The sequence below is a fragment of the Mastomys coucha genome, unplaced genomic scaffold (genome assembly GCF_008632895.1).
Source record: "Mastomys coucha isolate ucsf_1 unplaced genomic scaffold, UCSF_Mcou_1 pScaffold9, whole genome shotgun sequence".
Lineage (NCBI taxonomy): Eukaryota > Metazoa > Chordata > Mammalia > Rodentia > Muridae > Mastomys > Mastomys coucha.
In genome coordinates, this window is record NW_022196915.1 from 45,741,368 (window position 1) to 45,764,647 (window position 23,280).

Consider the following 23,280-nt stretch of genomic DNA (forward strand, 5'->3'; position numbering starts at 1 on the left):
TTAACAACTGCTAAGTGTTCTTCTGATAGATTTATGACGCACAAAGCAGCCGCTCCCTTCCGGACCTCAGCTGTACCCGCTTAACACAAGAAAAGTTCTGGGGCACATAGATAGCTTTCAGGATCCTTGCCTCCGCCCGCTGGACCTAAGGTGTCCAGGCCTTCCTCCAACCGCGCAGAGACACGTGTCCTGATAAACAGCGGCCTGGAATGGGCAGGGAGGAAGGAAAGGCCACGCTCTGCTGCCATCCCGGGACGCCTTCGCCTTCCGGTCCTCTCAGGAGCCCCCACGCGACCCTGCGCTGCGCCTGCGGCCCGGCCTACAACCAAACCCGAGCGGGAGCCGGGGCAGACCGGCGGCGCGCGCGCGCCGCGACGGTGTCACGTGACGCCAGCTGCCCACGTGATCGGTGGTCCTGGCGCTGGCGCTCGTACCCGGGCTGTCGGGGAGGAGCCGGCATCGGCGGCGGCGGCGCGGAGGAGTCAGGACCTGCCCGGCGGCCCAGGCAGGTAGAGCGCTGCAGGGCGGAGGTGTGGCCGAGCGGCCGAGCTGGGCCAGTGGGGCTGGGCTTTGCTCGGAGGCTGCGGAGTCCGCGCCCTTCCGAGGGCCGTGCGCACCGGGCGCGTTCGCGACTCTCCGGCGACGCGCACTCCGCGAACCCGCGGCGTCTGTGGTGCGGGAACTTCTCCCCCAGGTATGCGGCGAGCGGAGGAAATGGCGTTGCCCTCGGCCTGCCTCTGAGGAACCGCGCCGCCCGCCCGCCCGAACTGGACAGGAGCACCAAGCCCGCAGGTTAGCGGTGGGAAGCTGGCTACTGCGGAGCGCAGAAGCGGAGGGTTGCAGTTTTATTAGACAATAAGTCTTGAAAAACAGTCTCCCTTGCCTCTGCCCCGTTACTACAAGGATTAAAGCTCCTGGTGGCAAAAAATAAAAAAATAAAATAATAAAAAAAAAAAAATCGGAGTTTCTGAGACTGGCGTGCGCTGTAGCGGGAGGTAGCATCAAAAGCAAGAAATGCCGGCAGGCATGAGATGATGCTTGGACTGTGACGGGAGTTTAGAGTGTCTTTTCAATTCTGACTTCAATTTAAATCACAACAGTATTTAGGTTCTCTTCATATTTGCCCTGGGTTTTACTACATTGTGTGAATACCAGTACTTCTGGGCGGGTTTTTTTTTTTTTTCTTTACCCCTCTTTGTGCCTGTTGAAGAGGAAGTAATGAGTTAATCTTTGAAGTGTTTCTTCTGTGATTTTTAAGATCCAAAGAGTTATGTTCTACGAATCTCAGAACATATACAGAAAACCAAAGCTATGAAGCGTGTAGCTTAAAATCTGTTTTCTAAGGTTTTAATTTGTGTGCCTGAGTGTTCCAAAAGCTGAGAAGTCTGGGATCTTTATCCCAGAGTCATGCAATTGAATTGCTCTTTCTGTATCTGGTACTTAAAAAGGAGTGTAAGAAACAAAGGTTGGGCCTTTCATGTGTCTAGAGGCCAGACAAGACACTGAAATACATTTCCTTTCTTACTAGGATCTATAGTTAAAATTTTAAAACATTACATTACCTTGTATGAATCCAGGAATGTGATAAAAAACTGCTGGACTTTAACTAGAATAGATTTCCTAACATGTCAGTTAATAATAATCTACTATGTATTTGGCTCACAATATGGACTTAAAATTTAAAGTTTTCAAGCATATCTAAGCCACAATATACAGTTTATAAGAAATCTACAGAGCAAGTTCCAGGACAGTCAGAACTACACAGAGAAACCCTGTCTCCATAACAAACAAACAAAACATTTACAAGCAAAGAACGGAGAAAAAACTTAGAAAGTATAAATAAATATAAAAATGAATGTACATAATCTGTAATTTTACTACCTAGAGAAAACACTTTGTATTTTAGGGTGTGAGTTCTATTTACTTTGGAAATTTGAGGAGTTCCAGAGTTCACATAGTAAGATTTCAGATTGTAAGAAAAAGCCACTAGCAAGAGTTTGGTCATTGAAGCTACCAAAATCTGCTTGATTCTAGAATTTAGATAGTGAATATCAGTTCAAATAACTAGGCTACTTTTGTATTTTGGGAGTAGTAAATACATTTTATCATACTGGTGTTCATTTGGGAAGGACTTTTCTGAAACCTCTGAGGACATTGGGAAAGTCTGTAGCTTGCGAACATCAACATTTCAAGTGTCTGGCTGTTAGCTGGAATAACTTTCTGATACTTGAGAAAAAATGGTGGGGACAGAGAGTCCCAAGATTGAACCCTGAGCACAATATTGCTGTCACCTGTCTAGTAGCATGCTTTGGTGACAGGTCTTTAAATCTTACATCACAAAGAAATACGGTGAATTAAAGTGCAGACTCTGTAACTGACTAAATATAAAACTCACTTTCTTCTATGTCTTCGGTTATTACTGATGAGGTTATGTTACTGGTTTCAACATTTTGTGATATTATCTGAATTATGAATGTTCTATGTTCTCCCTGTGTGGTTTGTCCTTTGATGAAGTTAGCATCATACTCACAGTTTAAATCCTCGATTTTCAACAGATGTTAGATCTTCCATAAGCACATATGGGAGAAGGAGTCTTAGGCAAACTGTCATTTCTAATGTGTTTGTCACTTCAGAAATGGACAAACAAAAGGTTAGCCTTCCTAGGAGTACTCCGAGCAGCGTCCTGTCCCACCTGAGACCAGAGCTTTAAAAACAACAGAAAGAAAGACCTCTTTCCTGGAGGAGAGAAGTCTGAGATCAGAAGGTACCTCTAGACTGTAGAATCCAGACAAGGGTGTCTAACCTCTGGGCTCTGCCTTACCTTTTTTGTTTTGTTTGTTTTTAGGACAAGGTCTCACTATGTAGCCTTGGCTGGCCTAGAACTGGCTATGTAGACCAGACTAGCCTTGAACTCATATAGATCCTCCTGTCTCTGTCTCCTTAGTGCCGAAATTAAAGAGAAGTATCCTTTGTCATAGTCGTCATCACAGGATTTGTTCTTTCCTGCTAATCCTATAGCAGGATGGTTTGTTTCTCAACCAGAGCACATGATTTCAGTATCATCTCTTAACATAATAATCAACTGTCAGAGACTCTGTTGTAAAATTGCCAGAAACTTCTGGACAGTCAAAGAAAAGCAGCCCCTTGGGTGACAGGGCTAAAGAAATGCTTCCAGGAGCCATTACTGAAGGTTGTATTTCAAGTCAAATAATTTCTGGCTGTCGGGGAAGGACAGCAATAGCACCTTCCATTCTCATCTTAAACAAACAATGAATTTGACCCATCAGGGTTGGGACACTCTAGGATAGTAGTCATGCTGTCTACAAATGAAGCTGTGAGGCTGATATTCAGTGACCTCTGTACAGCTGGCCATAGCTGTGTCTGATGAAGACAGCATGTAGTGTTTACAGACTTAAGTCTTGTCCCAATTCAGGGCATGCTATCTATTTCCAGTTCTGTAAGTTGTAGTATCAGTTGGAACAGTGATAGAATTAGTGTCTCGGAAAATGTTTGAAACTATCTTATTTGTAGCCCTTCTAACACCAAACGAGTGAAGAAGCTGTGAATTGTGTTCCTAGTCTAAAAGATCTGAGACTGATCTGTCTTAGAGACTTGTCTGGACCTGCAGATTGTACTTCCCAGCTAATCAGGAGGGTTAGCATCTCAGTATCCAGAAGCCCACCAGAGTAGGTATGGGGGGGAGTTGCTACAGGTAGCATTTAGCTCTACAGTAAGCCAAAGGATTTCTTGATCTTTTGTTGTAACATAGATGGATAATTGTTGCAATGTTGTACTCCAAAAGGTTCCTCCCAAACCCTAGAACCCCTTTATTTGAAAGTTTTCCTACAATACAGATACAGTGAACTGAGAAAAGAGAAGATGACTATATCCTTAAGTGTTTTATGCATAAATGGGCTCTTAGAGCTGAACAGGGCAGCACATTCCTATCATTCCAGTGTGGAAACGGCTAATATAAAAGGAGCAAAGTAAAAGATGCTTGCTCTGGAAAGAATATGATGGTTTTTATTAAGAAAATACTTATACTTATAAATGCTCCACTTCTTCAACCAATGACTAAAATCAGATCCCATCCAGTTTATAAAAGACATTGCTGTAGGGATCTTCAAGTGGCTAGTTAAACACAATTTGAAATTTAGAAGTCCTATGTATTTCACGCTGCAGAATCTAATAGTGCAAGTGTGGCTATAGAGCAAATGCTGGAGATATTCAGCCTCTGGAGTTCTGTGCTCTCACCACCTAGCTATGTCATGCTAGAGAATACTACAGGCTCCTTCCTGCTCCCCAGACCACAGCAGACTGGTTAGAATTTTGGTGCTGTCTGGCTTTGAAGAGTTGCTTTATTTTTGTTTCCTTTCAGGTCAGCAGAAGAACTGTTCAAAAGGAGAAAATCCTGTTGGTGACATCATTCCCTTTGTTCCAAATACATTCTGGTTAGTCTGAGAGAGGAGCCCTGAGGTCCATTAAAGATATAAGCTTATAAGTCAGCTGTAAATTCTTAATATTTTATAATATTGAGACTATCATTTCATCAAAAACAAACTTTCTTGTACTATTAATCTCAATTTCCTGTTTTTATAAACTCTGTAAGCACATTCAGAATAGTTTTTGCCAGGTCAACAGAATAAAAATTTCCCCATCTCACCGTAATCTGGATTCCTAGGGGAAAGTAAATTAAACAGCCTTCTAAGAAGCCTCAGAAGATTCACTCATGGCTCCCTCAGCCGTCAGGTCTAAATTTGGAAGGTCTGCACTTATATCCCCTGAGTTTACCTTTAAGAGTATAAAATAATCTTTCCTCTGTATGCCACAGGCTCTCTGAGAGATAGCACCATAGATAGGAAAAGCCATACTGAAGATTGGGTTATTGATCTGCAGTGCTAATGGGCAAGGGTGCAAGGTCAGCTCTTAGTGGCTGAGAACTGAGGGGGTGAAAGGTGTTCCAACTTCAGCCTCTGCTGCACATTTCTCTGTTCTTCCCTTTTTATTATCTCAAAAAACAAATACATAGCAAAAAATCTTTAATTCGGGCTGAAAGTATTAGTTCTGTTGGTAAGAAAGCATTTCCTAGAGCAGAATGTGATTGTGTTGGTCAGTGATCCTATTGCTTGGAGGTGGAAACTGGTGGATCCTGCAGGCTTGCTCCAGACAGTCTAGCCAGTCAGTGAATTCCAAGTATAGTAAGAGACAATCTCAGAAAATAAGACAGAGGAAGATACCTGAGCTTGACCTCTGGCCTCCACATGTGCATGCGTGTGTGTGTGTGTGTGTGTGTGTGTGTGTGTGTGTGTGTATACATACATATATGCTTACTTAAACACATACCTCAAAAAGTAAATTAATATTTTATAGTTCTATGACTACATACGCAATAACCCATGCTGATAGGAAATCTGCTAATACTTGTGTTTCTTGTTTAGACCAGCCTAACTAATATTGCTCTTTGTATGATAAACTGTGATTTAGCCGGGCCTTCTTCCTGACGAACCAATGTTAACGCTGACTTTCATGTACTCAAGAATCCCCACAGCATCTTCTTTACATGCTGAACATGAATTACATAGTTTTAGAGCTGGGACAGATTTTTGAAAACTCAAGGCTCAGAAAAGCATACCATACTAACTGACTGAAAGTAAACGTGGGACTAAAGCGCCGGACTCACTCAAGACCCTGTCCCTGCTGCTAGGCCAAGGCGGTGCTTTTTCTTATGAGATGGGCTGCACCTGTGGAGATGTCTGAGCAGGTTCTCATGATGACTCTTAACACCAGCTTCTGGATAAATGCCTTGTAAAATAAAGCTTCACCTAATTTAGCCACATTCAGACTCACCTCATAAAATTAACCCTCATTTAGAAGGTGAGCTTGATCCTGAAGGAAATTGCCAAGCCCTGAGGACAGAGTACCTGTCAGCACAATTGTACCATTGAAAGTTGTATGGTTTTGAATAGTATTATTACTTTGTGTTTTGAATCAATCTCTAACTCTACTTGGCATACTTGTTGTGTGTGTATGTTTGTGTGTGTGTCTGTCTGAGGTGTCCATCCCAGGCTGGTCTCAGAGTCATTGTGTAGGTGAAGATGACTGAGTTTCTGTAGTGCAGGTATCCTAGGGCTTTGTGCATGGTAAGCTCACTGTGTGAACTGAGCTATAGTCCTCAGCCGATGAATCTCACATTTAAATAGTCTAAATTGCATTTTCATTATTTTGTGTGACACTCTATTGTATGTTGATGTGAATGTGCTATGGTGTGGATGGCATAGGACAGTTTCTGGAAGTCGGTTCTGTCCTTCTACCATTTGGGTCTTGTGAATTAAGTTCAAGTCCTCAGGCTTGGCAAGAGATGACCAGTTTTGACCAGTCACTGGGCAATTTTGCTGGCCTTGAATCTTATGTTTTCAAAGAATTCTATATTGTAAAAATTTGAATGATAAAGACTAATTCTGTACGGTTTATGTCATAAAAGGAAAAGATGCTGCTGAATTTTCTTGAAATAGCAACTTGCTTAGCACCATTTACATCATGCATGGCTTCTACCCCATCTATTCTGTAAGAGATGTAGACCCGACAATTGGCGGACACTTCTTCTTACTCACTTCTCTTTTCTTTTTGCTTTCTCCTTTCTCTTCTCCTCTCCCCTCTCTGTCACTGCCTTTTGAGGTACTCTGACCCTACATAAAGGAAGGTTAAACAGATACTGTTCTAAATTTTTGGTGAGTTAAAAAGAACAGTTTGAAATAGTTGTCAGTGGTGAAATAGTTATTAGACCTGAACCCAGCAATTTCATTTTTAGAAATTTATGTATGAAATAAGCCATTTATTCAGTACTGTATACAAGCAGTACTTTCAGTGTTCCAGAATAAAGCTGGTAATTACTTAAATGCCTCTAGTAAGAGGCACTGTTACTTTAGTGTAATGGGCTACCTTAGACCTGTGGAGGTGCTGTAGCTCTCCTAGTGCTAAGCAGGACAATATCCACTACAAAGAAGTGGATAAACCTTCCATTTGTGTTTTTTTCTAAAACACATTTGTGCTAGACACCTGCATGCAGCAGCTCTCTCTCTCTCTCTCTCTCTCTCTCTCTTTCTCTCTCTCTCTCTCTCTCTCTCTCTCTCTCACACACACACACACACACACACACACACACACACACACACACACACACACACACAAGTATTTACTACCCCTGGAAGGAATTACAAACCACTGATAATAGTGATTGTTATAGTGTAGGGGGAGACTTAACTTTCCAATATTCCTTTGTACCATTTGAAATGGTTTTATTGTATGATTTTTGCCCTACCCATATCTTTAAGAATGCTTAAGAATCACTAGAGACATCTGGTTGCAGTGACAGACAGACGCCTCTAGTGACGTTTTATGGTGTTCCCTCCTCATCGAATGTGTGAGATGATGTTTAGGGCTAATAAGCTCTTTGTGCAGTTGGGAGCAGAGTCTGGGTAGATGGAACTGAGGCTTTGGCTGGTGTGCTGAAGCCCCACAACATTCCCACAGTGTGTGTAATAAGTAAGGCAGGGGTTAGTGCAGAAAGAACTGCCTTTCCTGGCTGATTTTAAAGAGCGAAGGGGCAGTTAGTGGGAATGTCAGCACTTTGGGTCCTCACTAGGAAAGCCTAGTTATGTTCTGTTTGCAGAGCTGAGAGCCAGAATGGGAATTCACTAGCATGATAGGGTTTTATATTTGAGCAGACCCCTGAAATTCCCACAGTTCTTTTCAGCATTAAAGAAATTAGAACCTCACCTAGTATTCTTTGCATAAAACTCCGTGAACAGTTGTTCAGAGTTTGTGTTTGTACATACCTCCTTCCTGTAGGGCACCATTCAAGCTAACCGAGCCTGGTCTGAAGTCTACAGTGTTTAGTTCAGCACCCAGATTGGAGTAAACAGCCTTCTCTTTGTAAATGTGAGGTGACATCTATGTGTCTGTAGACAGTCTCGTTCACTTCCTCGTGAACCTTCACCTACACTCAGCTTTCTGGGGGATACCACATTCTTACCATGAAGCAGTGGCTCTGTGTGGTAGGCCCTGCTACAAGGAATGAGTTTTTCAGTGCCCTGGCTTTGGGCACAGTGAGTGTGGAGGTGGAAATGGTCCTTTTGATTTTTCTAATTTTCTCCCACCCCCAACCTGCAGATAAGAACTGCCAGAAAAAATTAGGATTGTAGTGTCTGTTTGAGATAAGCTCTCTCTGTTATGTAGCTCTAATTGTATTGGAACTTATTATATAGGGCAAGCTGATCTCAAACTCAGATCTCCACCTGCCTCTTACTTCCAGAGTTCTGGTTTAGTAGTGTAATGTTTTTCTGAATCCCTGAGTGAAATATCCCTAGGAGAGACCGGATCCATATCGGTAGCCAGCTTTTTCTGTCGGCTACTAGCATGCACATGTTTATAACAGGTAAGTCTGCTAGTATTGGCAAGAGGAACAACTGTTTCTAGTATCTTTTGCTCTCATTTCAGGAAAAGGCCTGGTTTTGAAAGTTACAGAAGGATTTGACACTGTGAGTGATCCATTTCACTAATGGTAAGTAGATTTTTCTGGAGTTATATTTTGGTAGCTTTTTATTAATAATTTAAAAACTTGTTAAATTTAGCTTACTGGCTTATTAATTTTTTCTTCAATTATTTTCACTTCTTGTAGCAGAGATGTCAGCTTATTTATAAGGAATCGTCCAAAGCTATAGTCATGGTGGATGTAGGAAAGTGGCCAATCTTCACCCTGCTCTCACCCCAGGAAACTGGATCTATTAGGAAAGCATGTGTCTTTGGTACCTCAGCCAATGAAGCGATCTATGTCACTGACAATGATGAGGTAAGACTGGAAACAAGTTTAGTTTGGGTGCTTGTTGGGGGGTTGGATTTGAAGCCTGATAGTTTGAAGGCTGAGAATAGGTTTGGGATGAAGAGAACCTGAAGTTCAGGAAGAGTACCTTGATACATTTCCCAGCTTCGTATTTTAGTGCCTTCTGCTCTATAGTGTATACTAACATTCCAAAGTCTGAGTGTTATCAGCAGACACTACAGATTTCTTAGTATCTATATTAGTCTCTTCTTGCCACCTGGACTGTCAAACTAGATGTAAATGTATCTTATTTTCTGAGCAAGGGGCAAGGAGCTGTGATTTTAAGTCAGAGGATATAAGCAAAGGTATTTGTTTTCTAGGTCTTCGTGTTTGGACTGAACTATAGTAATTGTCTAGGAACTGGAGATAACCAGAGCACTCTGGTGCCCAAGAAACTAGAAGCTTTGTGTGGAAAAAAGATCAAAAGCCTTAGTTACGGGAGTGGCCCCCATGTCCTCCTCACCACTGAAGGTAAAGACAGAAAACTGGCTTTTTGGTTTGTGGGTAATTAACAGTTAATTTGGAACCATGGAAAGGCAAATCAAATAACTAACTTTAAGTTGCTCTTTATTTCTGGGGGCATATACAAAGAAGGAACAATTTAAGATACTTGAGGCCAACTCTAGAATAGCAGCAATATGTCTTGGACAGTCTCGAAGATTCTTAGACTTTCAGTGTAAATTTCAGAGTGCTGGACAGGGCAAAAGATTTGGTTCCTCTAGCCTGATTTTTCAGTGGTCCTGTGAGACAAGGTGACTTTGAGAGGGTTTCTTTTATATACATGCACCCACATATATAATTTATACATAAATTATATTTTTGTAAATATATATGTTATATATAATATATAAACTTATATATTAAATATATTAGTTTACAAAATATATAAGCATATTTTATATAAAATAAATTGAATATATATTAAATATATGTGCTATATGATATAAATACATGTAAATAAAAACAAATATATGTTTAAATTTATTTTTGTTTTTATTAGAAATACATGTGTGTGCAGCAGTGGTGTGTGTACACATTAGTACAGGACCTGAAGAAGCCAGAGGTGTTAGAGCTCATGGAGCTGGAGTTATAGGTTGTGAGCCATCTGATGTGGGTGCTGGGAATTGAACTTGGGTCCACTGGAAAAGTAGTATATACTCTTAGCCATTTCTCCAGCCCTCTTTGGTATATGTTTATAAACATACATAATCTGGATTTTCTCCTTTGTAGTTGCTGAATCTTGAATCAAGATATAGTTTATTCTGAAGAACATCTATATGGTTCCCATATTGAAGGCATAGGAGAAGTGGGGAGATTCTTGTCCTTGTGCCTCACCAAAGTTACCAAAGAAGCATGAGTATTTGGTTACTGTCAGTACTGTGGGCAAGCAGCACTCTGAAAGTTTGTCATGTGTAACTTCTTCCCTGTGAGTTTTAGATATTTTATCATGTTCAGAGGTACTCCAGTTTTGTTAGATGGTCCTGTTGGGCAGCCTTGGGGAGACAGACTGTATCTCTGCTTTTGTATCTGTGCTAGGGAACCCCAGTTTCCATTGATGCTGTGTCAGCCTCTGTGTCCACCTTGGTGTCTAACTTCTAGTGCCTCACATCTGGCTCCATTCTGCATTCTCTGTCTTTCTTATAAGCTGTGAGAACTGATCACCATACAGGAGTCTGATGGGGTTTGAGCACAGGAAGGCAGCTCTGGCCTAACTACTCTAAGGAGTCACTTTGATTGCCACCACTCTGGCCCTTTTAGCTGCTGCTTTACCATGCGGTTCACTACTACTCATTGTGGCCTAAGGGTTTGACATTTTCCAAACAGTTCTTGATACCTGACCCTAAATACTGAAGAACACTTTTAATACCACAAACACACTAAAAGGCATACTTTCAAATTACTGACTTTCTTCAAAGTTGTGATCTTTGAAAGTTGTCATGATCCTTTTGGAATTATGTTAAGTGTCTAGACAGTATGTTTTTTTTAAAATACCTTGAGTGTAAATTTAGTATATAAATAATTGGGGTTTGATGAGAAATGTTTTTGTTTATTTCTGATCATTATAATATATTTTATGCAATATATTAAGCATACTATACATTGAATGCCATATGTATGATTGATTACTATATTATGTGTTACAACCAATCAAATAATTTTAAAAACTCTGTGTGTGTGTGTGTGTGTGTGTGTGTGTGTGTGTGTGTGTGTACCCCAAGTCCTCACCCAGTCTTTGGAGTGCCACACAACCCAGTTCCAACTGGTGATAGCAGGAGAGCTGAGTATGTTCTTGCTGTGAGTCTCTCATAAATAATGGCACACTGTGAAAATCTAGGACTGAAATTGACTCCCACCCCACTTGCAGATGTTGGTTGATGCCTTTTCTGATTTGCTTTGTTAATTACAGTATCTATCTGTTTCCCAAAGTTTTTGTCTCATGTGACCAAGGCTGGCCTCAAATGAATTGTATAGCCAAGGGTGACCTTGAGCTCTATGTCCTCCAATCTAGAGATGCCTATTTTTATACATAAACATTGACTTTGGCCATAATGTCGATCTTGCATATGAGTGCCAAGTCCTGTTATGAGAGGTTTGCTTCTCCTCTCCCTGTTCTTTCTCTAACCCTTCATTCCCTGCCTCCCTACTAATGGTCATCTTATAGAGGAGGGCACAAATGCTGATGCAGTGGGAGTTTACCAGTTGTCGTTTGAGCTAGTGCTTCATATGCTTGTGTGTTTAGATGGAGTCGTCTATGCCTGGGGCCATAATGGATACAGCCAGCTGGGGAATGGGACCACCAACCAAGGCATTGCTCCTGTCCAAGTCTGTACTAATCTCTTGATCAAGCAGGTGGTTGAAGTAGCTTGTGGTTCACATCATTCGATGGCTTTAGCAGCTGATGGAGAGGTAAGTATGCTCTTTGATTTATCTTAAAAAACTGTCATAAACTGTGTGATACAAAGGTTATTTCCATTAGCATGTTGAGTGCACAACTCAGTAGCATTAAGTACAGTCACATTGTTTGGTCTATCCAATCACAGATCTCTTTGAGCCTAAAAAGCTGAAGCTCCAAATCCGTTAAACATCAGTTCTCCTTGACACTGTAACTGACCACTCTAGGTACTGCCTGTACATAGAATCAAGCAATAACTGTCAGTTGTTGACCGATTTCACTTAGCATACATAGTGTCCTCAAGGCTCATTCATGTTTGTGGTGTGTGACATTTTCATACATATACGAACAATGTATACTGATCCTCTCCACCTTACTCCACCACTCTTCTGGATCCCTCGAGCATGCTCGTCCTACCTTTGTATTGCTTTTGGTGTTGGGGGTAGGTAACCCACTGAGTTAGTGCTGCTGGACTTCTGACTGATGTTCTTATCCTGTGTAGGTAACCATAACTGCAACAAGTTCTTCAGTGTGCAGCCATGTCTTGTCCAGAAGACAGTATTTCACAGCACTTTTCCAAATATTCTTTTTTAAGGCTTAATGATATCTCATACATATGTTATATTTTGTTCATGTGTGTGAAAGGAGGTATTAGGAATTGAATAGATGGCTTCATACATGCTAGGCAAGTGCTCTATCCCAGGCTCATTTCATTTTTCTTGAAGAGTATATTGGACATTCCCACTATTCAGCTATTTTAAAAATCTCCTGCTTTACTTGTAATACTTTGTAGCTAAAATAACCAAACAGTAAAATCCATGTGAATGAATACATTCTTTCTCTAGTAATATTTGTGCCATTTAGTCAGAATCACCATTAGCTGGGCATGGTATGTAAATGTCCATAGTTTCAGCATCAAAGACTTGAAGGCTAGCCTATGCTGCAGAGGAAGAACTTGTCTCAACAAATGAAAAAATAAACTAACAAAAGCTTTTTATTGTATTTATCTGTTTATTTGTGGGCTATGCCATGGTGAACATGTAGAGGTCAAAAGGCAACCTGTAGACTTCCTCTCCTTTTCTGTGTTTGCCTGGAGATGGAACTCAAGAGCTTTACCCCTGAGCTAACTTGTTTATTTCAAAAAACCCTTTTGATGAGAAAACTTAATGTTCAAGTTCATGTTCTTTGCCATTATTACAAATCAGATGTGATACATAAGCTCATAAGGACCCCTTTCTTAGGGTATATTTTGGTTTTTGGTATTTATAATAATGTTAGAGGAAAGCAACTTTCCCAGAATTGTAGTGAGTAACTTGTTCAGCCTCATGTCCCCTGCTTATCTGGAAGGTTATTCACCCTGTTCACTTTCCCTCTGATCTCGTGTGACTGTTGCTCTCCACCTAATGCCTTTGCTCAGGTCTTGTGTCTTGCTGGTCTAGTACCATTGGTCTTTGTTAAGTAACTTTGAGATCCACTTGTCCAGTCTTACTTCCTTGACCCTCTGTGATTTCTTAAGCGTAGGTCAGTCGCATTGCTCCTTGTTTAAAGTTCTCCAGTGGTTTTAATTAGTTCTACCATGTGGGAACAAGTTAGGGAGAAAAAGACCACAAAGCTGAGGGTAAGCAAGGTTTCATAGTTGGGATGTACCAGAGGTAGGCATAGCTCTCGGCTACGTCCAAACCCACTGTCTCCTTGCCCGCTGCTTGTTCAGAGGAACCATGGTCCCCATTTAAAATAAAAGGCAGTGGCTATTTTAAAGGAATATTTCAGAAGTACCAGAGGAATGATTATTGAAGTTACACAAATTTTGCTCATTTCTGAAGCCTAGATTCTTACTTTGTTTCAATTATTATAGCATGTTTTACTTTGGAGAGTGATGCATTATTAAACTAGATATTTCTGTGAATGTCCCTTGGTAAAGTATAGGTTATTTTTCTTGAACCTGTAAAGTATATATTTCATCTAGGTTTTCATAGTCACAGCACATTTTCTTCAAATATATGAACAGTAAGTTTTACTGTTGTTGTCTGGGTATCATCAGGCATGTGAACTTAGAAAATGTTACAAGGAAGGAAGAAGCCAGTGTAGAGTATAGAAGCCAAACTGGGTGTGTATGAGTACTGCCTGTCATAGCAAACCAGTGGGGTGGAGGCGGGGTCTCAGAAATTCTGCTAGTGTCAGAAGAGGTTCTTTTGTCATAAAGCCTCTTCACTCTCCATTTCTTCCTCCAGGTCCCCTCCATCCTTCCTAACTTCACCCTACTCCTTGATAAGCCATCTAGGTGCAATTAGTACTGCCCATATGTGCATGCATGTAGGGTCATTCACTGGAAATTGGTGCAGGAAGTGTCATGAAAGAAGAAATGGGAAGAAAATAAGGGCTGGAGGCTGTGGTGGGGTGTTGTAAAATACTGTTTTCTGGACATAACATGGTCATCATACTCAGAAACTCACAATGGCTGTGGTTACCCACATAGACCAAGTCAATGTAAATTTGTACAATAGATGGGGAGATATCACCAGGTTCCACTCCTTACTGAGAGATATTGGCAGTTGATAGCTGCTTATAGCATAGAAACTTGTTTTTGTGTCCCCAATAAAAATCTAGTGTTCTGATTGCAGTAAAATATAACAAAAGTAGGTTGTGCAAAGTTGACAAGTAGCAAGTGAGAACTTAAGTACTGTAATAATAATCTCATAATCAATGGTATTTCTGTAGGAACAGACATGTCCATAGCACTTACAACTATTACTATATTATAGTGAGAAGTTACAATGAAAAATTGTAAGTTTGATGGTTGTTGTAAATATACTGAGTCAGACATAGACAAACATGTTTGTGTCTTCACATAATGTCAAGAGTTTATTGAGTACAAAAGCTTTGGTAGCAACTCCTCAAGTAGCCCAGCTTTTCTTGATACCATGACTGAAAGCCATCATCACAAATTTCTTATTCCAGTTTTTTTTTTTAAATTCCAATCTTGATTACTTATATTAATTCTCAGACACGTTATATTGTACATACCCCCCTCTGTGTACGTGTGTGTGTGTGTAAAACATAAATATTATAAAGAGGTTAAAGGGACCACAGCAGAGCTATAGGAGTTTCAAAGGACCTGAGAGGTAAAAGCTGGTAGAGGTGCATAGAGAGTCTCTGGGGACAAATGCTGAGGCCAGGCTGCAGCTCTCTGGGAGAGGTGATAGCTGCTGCTGCTAGAGTCAGAACGTGACTTTCCATTGAACTTCCAAAGCAAGATGAAGTAGAGGTTCAAGGGGCAAGAGGCAGGTTTGGGTCTAAGGAATGGGCACATGGGTGGACAGCAGGTCTAGACAGATATATAACAATATATCTGCATAGGCCTTGTCAGCAGGGTGTCCGTGTTGAGCTAAAGTTCCTAGGAGAGTTAGGAATTCTGTGCTTCCTGTATACACTGGTCAGATGAAATTCTTTGAGGTCTGTACCACTGCAGAGTTAGTTATCCTCTTTATGGGATCCAGTGCAAGTGCTGCACCTTCTTCTTAGTCTGGTGTGTCTGAGAAGTTCTTGTGCTTGGCTTTTCTGATTCCTACAGTTCCAGTTTAGTATATTGATAAGTTTATATAGTAGTGCCCTTACTAGTCATTCTCCTGCTATCATCCCTGAATACTGTCTTGTGGATGGTGCCAGACAAATGATGCTGTTTACTTGACCAAGTGCAGAGTCATCCTCCAGAGTAGAATAAAAAGCTGCTTATAAAATGGACCCTCTCAGGGCAAGGTGCAGTCCAAAAAACCATTTTACACAATGTGAAGTAACTTAGAGCAGAGCTCATCCCAGCAGATGAGAGGACTTACCCCAGGGCCACTGTATGGAATTACCATGAAGATGAGGTACGTGCACATAAAAAGCAATCAAAACCATGCCAAAGGTCTGACAACTGGTTTACCCTTCTCTTGTAGTTGTTTGCTTGGGGCTATAACAACTGTGGTCAGGTGGGATCAGGATCTACAGCAAACCAGCCAACTCCTCGGAAGGTTACAAACTGCTTACATACCAAGAGAGTGGTCAGCATTGCCTGTGGGCAGACCTCATCCATGGCTGTTCTGGACAGTGGTGAGGTGCGTGCTCTTCATTTCCCTTTCCCTCCACCTCCATTTCAAAGGTGCCAGCATGGAATGGAGAGCTTGTCTTGGTTAACTGACCCCAAACTGAGGTCCAGCCAGCAGGTGTACAGTCCTTGGAATGACTGCAAATCTGAAAACTTGAAGTAAACATTCTAGTGCATCTTAACTTTAGTTTTTGCAAGATCTCTGTAGTACATGGTAAAGGCCGAGGGTGGGGTAAATGTTAAATCCATGTAGTCCAATATTCATTGGTATTTGGATTTAACGCTATCTACTGAGAAAGAACTACCTTACTTCCAATGGAAGAATCATCTGTACATGTTTAAGTTAGCTAATGAGTTCTTCGTAAAACCACCATAGCATCTAAAATGTTTTATTGGAAGAAGCATCATGATGTTGATCACTGCTTTTATAAGACTATTCTTTGCTACGCTGTACCATGGTCACTTTTGAACTGATAGTTACTTCTTTGAAATTGCTGATGCAGCCTAAATGAACCACTTACCACCTATGCTTTCCTTGGTGCATGGAAATTATACAGAGTCAACCCAAGTTGACTTTTTTCTTTTTGGGTTTTTTGTTTGTTTGTTTTGGTTTTTGGTTTTTTTTGGGGTTTTTTGGTATTTTTTTTGTTTTTTTTGTTTTTTTTTTGGTTTTTGCAGACAGGGTTTCTCTGTGTAGCCCTGGCTGTCCTGAAACTCACTCTAGACCAGGCTGGCCTCGAACTCAGAAATCCGCCTCCCTCTGCCTCCCAAGTGCTGGGATTAAAAGCGTGCACCACCACTGCCCAGGGACTTCTTTCTTTATTAAATCCTGTTATCATCCCTGAATACATCAGAATTCTGTGGGCAGCCATCTAATATCCTCTGTTCCAGTGTTCTTCATGCTTTTTCTTTAAAGATTTTTTTTATTACTTTTTAAATTGTGTGTGTGTGTGCATGCACACGTGTGCACGCGCGCACACACACACACACACATACACACACACACACACACACACACACACACACACACACATGCATTGTACCCACGGAGTTCAGAAGAAGCTGTCAGCTCTGCTACTGAGGAATCCCAGGCTGTCAGGAGTCTTGTGAGCTGGAAACTAGACTGGACATCTTCAAGAGCAGTACCAGCTCTTAACTGCTGAGCTATCTCTCTAGGCCTGTTACTCTTTTTTAAAATAAGTTTAACTTTAAAATGGTTATTATGTTAGCTTTACAAAGGGAAAGACAATGAAGCATGTAAATTTGTATACATTTATATACAACATTAAACAGCCTTTTCTTGATTCTGTTAATAGTCTCACTATTTAATAGTTACTTTTATGCCGGGCCGGTGGTGGCACAAGCCTTTAATCCCAGCATTTGGGAGGCAGAGGCAGGTGGATTTCTGAGTTCGAGGCCAACCTGGTCTACAGAGTGAGTTCCAGGACAGCCAGGACTACACAGAGAAACCCTGTCTCAAAAATCAAAAAAAAAAAAAAATAGTTACTTTTAATAGTTAAAAGTCCTTCTGTACTTTTCTTTATAAGCAGCTATCTACAGAGGAGTCTAATTACTTTAACAAATGTGACAATTATACATCTCTGCCTCTCTCTGTCATTCTTTGTTCCCTAGCCCGATTCACAGCATGTACAGTCTCTGGTGTCTCAAACTGTCTCTGTAGCATTTGTCATTGTTTTGCTCCTGTGGGTAACATGCTCATGGAACTCTAATGAAGGGCATTTCATTTGTTTCTGTCTTTTTGCTGTTGTGAATAATGTTGCACTGATTTTCTGTTAGTGTGTATATATCTTGATATATTATGTAGGTTTTTCTGTAGAATACATTCCCAGCTTAGAATTTCTGGGTCATGAAATGTATCATTAAGAATATGGACAAGGTATTGCAGATTCCTCTCCGGAAGGCCAGTGCCTGTTACACTTCTGGCTTTGATGGGATTGTTGATGTGGCCACCTCTCACTCTCTACCCCTTTCTGCTGTGTCCTGAAAGCTCCACTGTGCATTTGCTACATCAGTGCAGGGCTTGGTGCCACCAGAAGTACAAGTAGGCTTCTATTTGAACTTAATCTTGTAAAATCTGTTCTTCTTACACTTTATTACTATAACCCTCCTTGGATATCCCAAACCATTCACCCTCCTGACTAGCCTGTGCTAGCTGCTGCTTTCAGTGAGTGGTGCATGCCACTTAAAACACCAAGGGACCATCCAGTTCTGTGATCCCCCATCTAACCCTTCTTTCTCACTCTCTCTCTTGGTTCCCTGTCACTTTCTAGCTCAGAACCTATAAGAGCTCACTTGTTTACTGATGGGACATGAAATTACCTATTAAATAGTTTGTCACCCATTTACCCTTCTCTCTGTGATCTTTTAAAAATGAAAGTTTATTCTCTAGTTTTAAGTATTGTAGTAAACATTTCTTTTTTTGTTTGATTGTTTGTCTCTTTGTTTTTGAGATGACATCTTGGTGTGTAGCACTTGCTGGTCTGGTACTTGATATGTAGCTGAGACTGGCCTTGAATTTGTGACACTCAGTCTCCTTGCCTTAGCATCTTAGAGCTAGGATTACACATATTCATGTAATACCTGGCTTTTTTAAAATCAGTTTATTATCTCACTCTTCTTTTCTCGTACTGCTTTTCTGCCTACTTACTTTCAGTTTCTCTCTGACGTTCTGTGTGCCTTCTGCCTGGAATGCCATCAGCTTACCCTACTTGGTGATTCATTTTCCAAAAACTGTTCCTAACTAACAGCTCCTCTTAGAAAGAAGTCCTGTTCTCACTGTTCTTACAGTGCCTCGAGGACCTCTGGCATGGCTCCTGCTACCCACTCAACAAGTGTGCACATGTTCTTTGCCTCAGTAAACTTTGGCTTAACATTCTTATACCTTTACTATGTAGAATGTACAGAGGGTGCTTCTGATCATCATTGGCCCTCAACTTCCCCATCTGTGAAGTGGTGAGATGGGAATAGATGGTCAGTTCAATCCTCATCATGCTCAAAGCCTCTGAATTCCACCTGCAGGATCCCATAGTATACAGTACATGTTCTAGAGGATCTGCTTTGTTTAGGACAGGACTTCTCTTCCCATTGGCAGGTCCTATAGTCTTCTCTTCTCTCCTCTCAGGTGTATGGCTGGGGCTACAATGGCAATGGACAGCTGGGCTTGGGAAACAATGGCAACCAGTTGACCCCAGTGAGAGTGGCAGCTCTGCACGGCATGTGTGTGAACCAGGTACACATTACATTTTCTTACCAGGCAGCCCCACCCATCTTCCATGCTTTGATGGTGCTGCCCCATGTCTACTTTTCCCCTCAGGATCTCCAGGCTCATTGCACTCAAGTTGGACTGAAGGGAGGGAAGTTTAGCCTGCAGCTATGAGGCTGGAGAACGCCTTCTAGGGAGACAGCTTCAGTAAGACAGCTCATTTAATTGGGGGAACAAAGGCTATTTAAACCTCTGGGGAGTGGGAAGAGGCTTTCAGGGTAAACATACATCAATGGCCAGGGCCAAGGTATTAGGAATGCCTTATTTGCATGAAGAGGTATTCCAAGTGCTTGCTAGACATGATCTTATAAGGAGGCAGGAAGCTTAACCTGTAACCAGGACATGCAGGCCCAGGGCAGGGAGGGAGCAGTCCTACTTCTGAAGGTCTTGAGACAGACTGGGGGGGGTTGGACATGCATTAACGTCACTCTTGCTCCAGCCCACTCCCCAGCTCATGGCTCCCACATGACGGCAGATGTACTGGTGGTTAATTCTTTTGTCATTCATCTCTGCCAACTCTTCATGCCCTCACCTTTGACATTTAATGTTTTAGCCTTCTGATTTTTCCATGAGAAAAGGGAAACCCATGGTATTGGACATGGCCTTCTTCACAGAGTAAAGAAATTCATGAAGAAGTTGAGTGGTCAAAGGGTTGGGGTTCTCTGGACTATCCCAGCAAATGCAGTGTACACATGCAGCTGACCTGGCCTTCTGCAGAGACTGATTGGGCTAACAGTTGGTTGGTTGCCCTGCCCTGCCCTGCCTGTCATGCAGTGTGGTAACCATTTGTGTTTCCTTTCAGATTGTCTGTGGTTACGCACATACACTAGCACTCACAGATGAGGGCTTGCTCTATGCCTGGGGAGCTAACACATATGGGCAGCTGGGAACTGGAAGTAAAAATAACCTGCTGAGCCCAACACAAATCATGGTGGAAAAAGAAAGGTAAGTTGGCCATGCCGTGTCTCAGAGGCTATGCATATGTGGCCTTGCGATTGTAGCAGAGCTATGGTATTTGGCTTGTGACATTGTTAACATTCTCATTTTGATCAAAATGGTTTATGAGTCAGAATGAACAAGTGTAATCTCGCTCTGTCTTCTGAGGCACCCACTTGTGATTTGTAGAAACTAAACTTCTTGATTCTGAAAGACTTAGAGTTGTCCATTACAAAGGAAGTTATCTAGGGTCTACAATCATACTGAAATTCAGAGTGTAGCACTTACTTTGTACCAACTAAATTCACTTTTAAATAATTAACATGGCTTTTTAAAGGGCATCATTTGTTTATTGCCTGCTATTGGAATAGATACTTAATGTTTGTTCATCAGACTGTGAGTTTTTATGCAGAGAGTTTGTTTGGGACCCTGCCTTAGAAGCACTGAAAAAACTGAAGCAGTTCTGACTTTTGATTTGGAATGTTTGGGGTCTGTGAGCCCTAGCCCAGTAATATTCATCTTAATGAAGATGCTGAACTCAGGATGGAGATGAGGCGTGTGTGGGGGGTGTATCTATAAGGAAATGCTTTATTAAAGATGAGATTTATGAGGGGGTATGGTCGAGAGTAGAGGGATAGTTGAATAAGGAAAGTGCTTATAAATAACTGAGTTTGATCCACAGAACTCATATTTTAAAAGCCAGATGTGGTAGTGTATACTTGTAATCACAGCACTAGAAAGGAGACGGGGTTGCCAGGGACTGACCAGCCTAGCCTAGTTGGTGAATTATGGGCCAGTTAGAGACCCTATCTCAATAAAAAGCTATAAGGTATCCAGCATTACACCTGAGGTTATCTTCTGTCCTTGACACAGATGTGCACTCCACCCTCACCTCATGAAAACACACACACACACATAAGAAATAGGTTTTTCTGTTTGCTTGTTTGTTTGTTTTTTAAGTTTAATGTATATGTATGAGTTTTTGCCTGGGTATGTATATGTGTGTACTCTGTGTGTGCTGATGTCTGTGGAGTCAGAACAGTGTCTCAGATCTTCTAGAACTGGAATTACAGATGATTGTGAACCACATTGGTGCTGTGACCCAAACCTAGGTCCTCTACAAGAACAAAAAAGTGTTCTTAACCTTTGAGCCATCTCTTCAGCCCTAGTATTTTTTGTTTCTTTACTGTTTATAGTCCCAGAACAGTGAAAATATTTTGTCATTTGTCCACTGTCCTCATTGACTTTAGCTTCCAGGTTTGCCTGGAAAGAGACTGGAATATAAATATATTATTTATATATTACACCCTCAGAATGACCTTAGGTGAGAAGTGGGGCCCTCAGAAAGAGACAGAGGGTTGTGTGTGGGGTGCAGGGAGGTTGGGGATGTTTCCTGATCTTTGGTTTTGTAAGCAGGATTTATTGCGTATGTCAGTGATCTTGGGCTGACTTCTAAATTACTCTATGGAGTATGATGGAGATTAATGTGATAAGGAAGTAACATGAATTTTTCTTAATTTTTCAGGGTTATAGAGATTGCAGCTTGTCACTCTACCCACACATCTGCTGCCAAGACTCAGGGTGGGCATGTGTACATGTGGGGCCAGTGCCGGGGCCAGTCAGTGATCCTTCCACACCTCACTCACTTCTCCTGCACCGATGACGTATTTGCCTGCTTTGGCACCCCGGCTGTCTCATGGCGCCTCCTGTCTGTAGGTAAGCTGCTTAAGCCTGTTTCCACCCAGGGTCACCAAATCCCATTCCCTACATATTGGTTATTGTAAGTTGTTTGGGTTCTAGGATATTTTCTGTATGCTAGTTTTAATGCTTTTCCTGAATAATAATCAAATTTATTTATAGGTCATGAAACACTTCTGTGGTCTTATTTTTTTTCTTCCCTAAGTACTATATTTTAGTTGAGTTCATATTTAATAAGAAAATTAGCCAATACAATCAAATGGCATTTAGTCCACTCATAATGCTTTGCACCCATGTTGTGCCATATTAAGCTCCAAATGTTTTCACTACTCCAAAAGGCAACCACAGCTCACTAAGCAGCCATGCCTCATCCACAAACCTTTTTCATGAAGAAAAGAATTAAGCTGCTGCTGAACTTAAGGAGAAACAACATTTTTTTAAAATGTATTTCACCATCTCAGTTAGTGTAACACAATGTATATTTGCAATAAATATAATGACCAAAAGGAAGAGAAGAAAAGAAAAAGAAAATTGGTTCAGTGAGTGGGACCATTTCATTATAATTACATTTATGTTTAGCATACACAGCCAAATAGGTCAGTACAGTACAGCCTGGTATTTCTATTTATCTTCCAGCTGGCCTAAGTATGAAAGGCTTCCTTGGGTCTTTGTATGTGCAGAGACTATTTTCAGAACATTATTTAATACTGTTTGGAGAGTAAAACTCACCACTGACCTTAGCTCATGCATGGCTGCTTTCCTAAAAGTCAGAAGGATTGTATTGGCCGTCATAGACCAAGAGGGGAAGGAAGGGTTGTTTCCATTCTGTGAGGGAATGCTGAGGCACCTATGAAAACCTTTGTTTGAGTGAGTGGTTAGCCATCATTCATGCCCTGGACATTCTCACCTTAGTCACTCCTCTTTTCTCTGAGTACTGTAGGCTGCAGGGTCAAGGGAGACTGATCCTTCATATAAGGTCTCACTATTTTTCAAACTAAGCAACCAACATTCCTGGTTCATCCATTGTTCTCAGCCCAGGACAGTGGAGACTTGTCTGCTTTGGCTCAGTACCCACCCTCTGGGTAGATCTTTCTCAGTGTCATTTGTTATTTTTGTTCCTTAATAAAATAAAGTGTCAGATGGATTTGTACTGGACCCTTGCCTGTGTTCACAATAGCACCATGCTCACAGGTAGACTCATCACAACAGCTCATGTCAGGTAACACCGTTGAGTTTCCTGTAAATGCTTGAGTCCTTACAGGGAAAGATAGCTTGGGAGTATTACTGCTTTACCATTAATTTTCAGAGCTAATGGCTAAAAAGTTTCTCTGCTTAAGAACTATTTGCATGGTAAGATGTTTTGGATTCTTCACCTTGGTTTGAATATGCCAACTAGCTACCCAAATCAGAGCCAAGAAGTTCTCAGTGTTTCAGTCCAGGAGGATTGGTAAGCAGTTAGTCCCAGCAGAGAAACTACTCAGCTCGTGACAGATCAGTTACATCCC

The 23,280-nt window shown here is 41.4% G+C and overlaps 1 protein-coding gene across 4 annotated transcripts in view; it reads left to right on the forward strand.

Moving 5' to 3' along the window:
• The first annotated feature begins 391 nt into the window (after positions 1-391).
• Positions 392-23,280, forward strand: part of Rcbtb1 (RCC1 and BTB domain containing protein 1) — a 32,580-nt gene continuing 9,691 nt past the window's right edge. The window contains exons 1-9 of one of the 4 annotated variants that reach the window (XM_031361121.1): positions 392-509; positions 8,497-8,560; positions 8,678-8,848; positions 9,199-9,349; positions 11,619-11,785; positions 15,710-15,868; positions 19,001-19,108; positions 19,944-20,086; positions 21,603-21,793. In XM_031361121.1, the coding sequence (XP_031216981.1) occupies positions 8,558-8,560; positions 8,678-8,848; positions 9,199-9,349; positions 11,619-11,785; positions 15,710-15,868; positions 19,001-19,108; positions 19,944-20,086; positions 21,603-21,793 (1,093 nt within the window). In that variant the 5' untranslated portion in view covers positions 392-509; positions 8,497-8,557. Of the gene's footprint in view, positions 793-8,496; positions 8,561-8,677; positions 8,849-9,198; positions 9,350-11,618; positions 11,786-15,709; positions 15,869-19,000; positions 19,109-19,943; positions 20,087-21,602; positions 21,794-23,280 lie in introns of all 4 variants that reach the window. The other 3 variants (XM_031361119.1, XM_031361122.1, XM_031361120.1) reach the window with 3 other exon arrangements.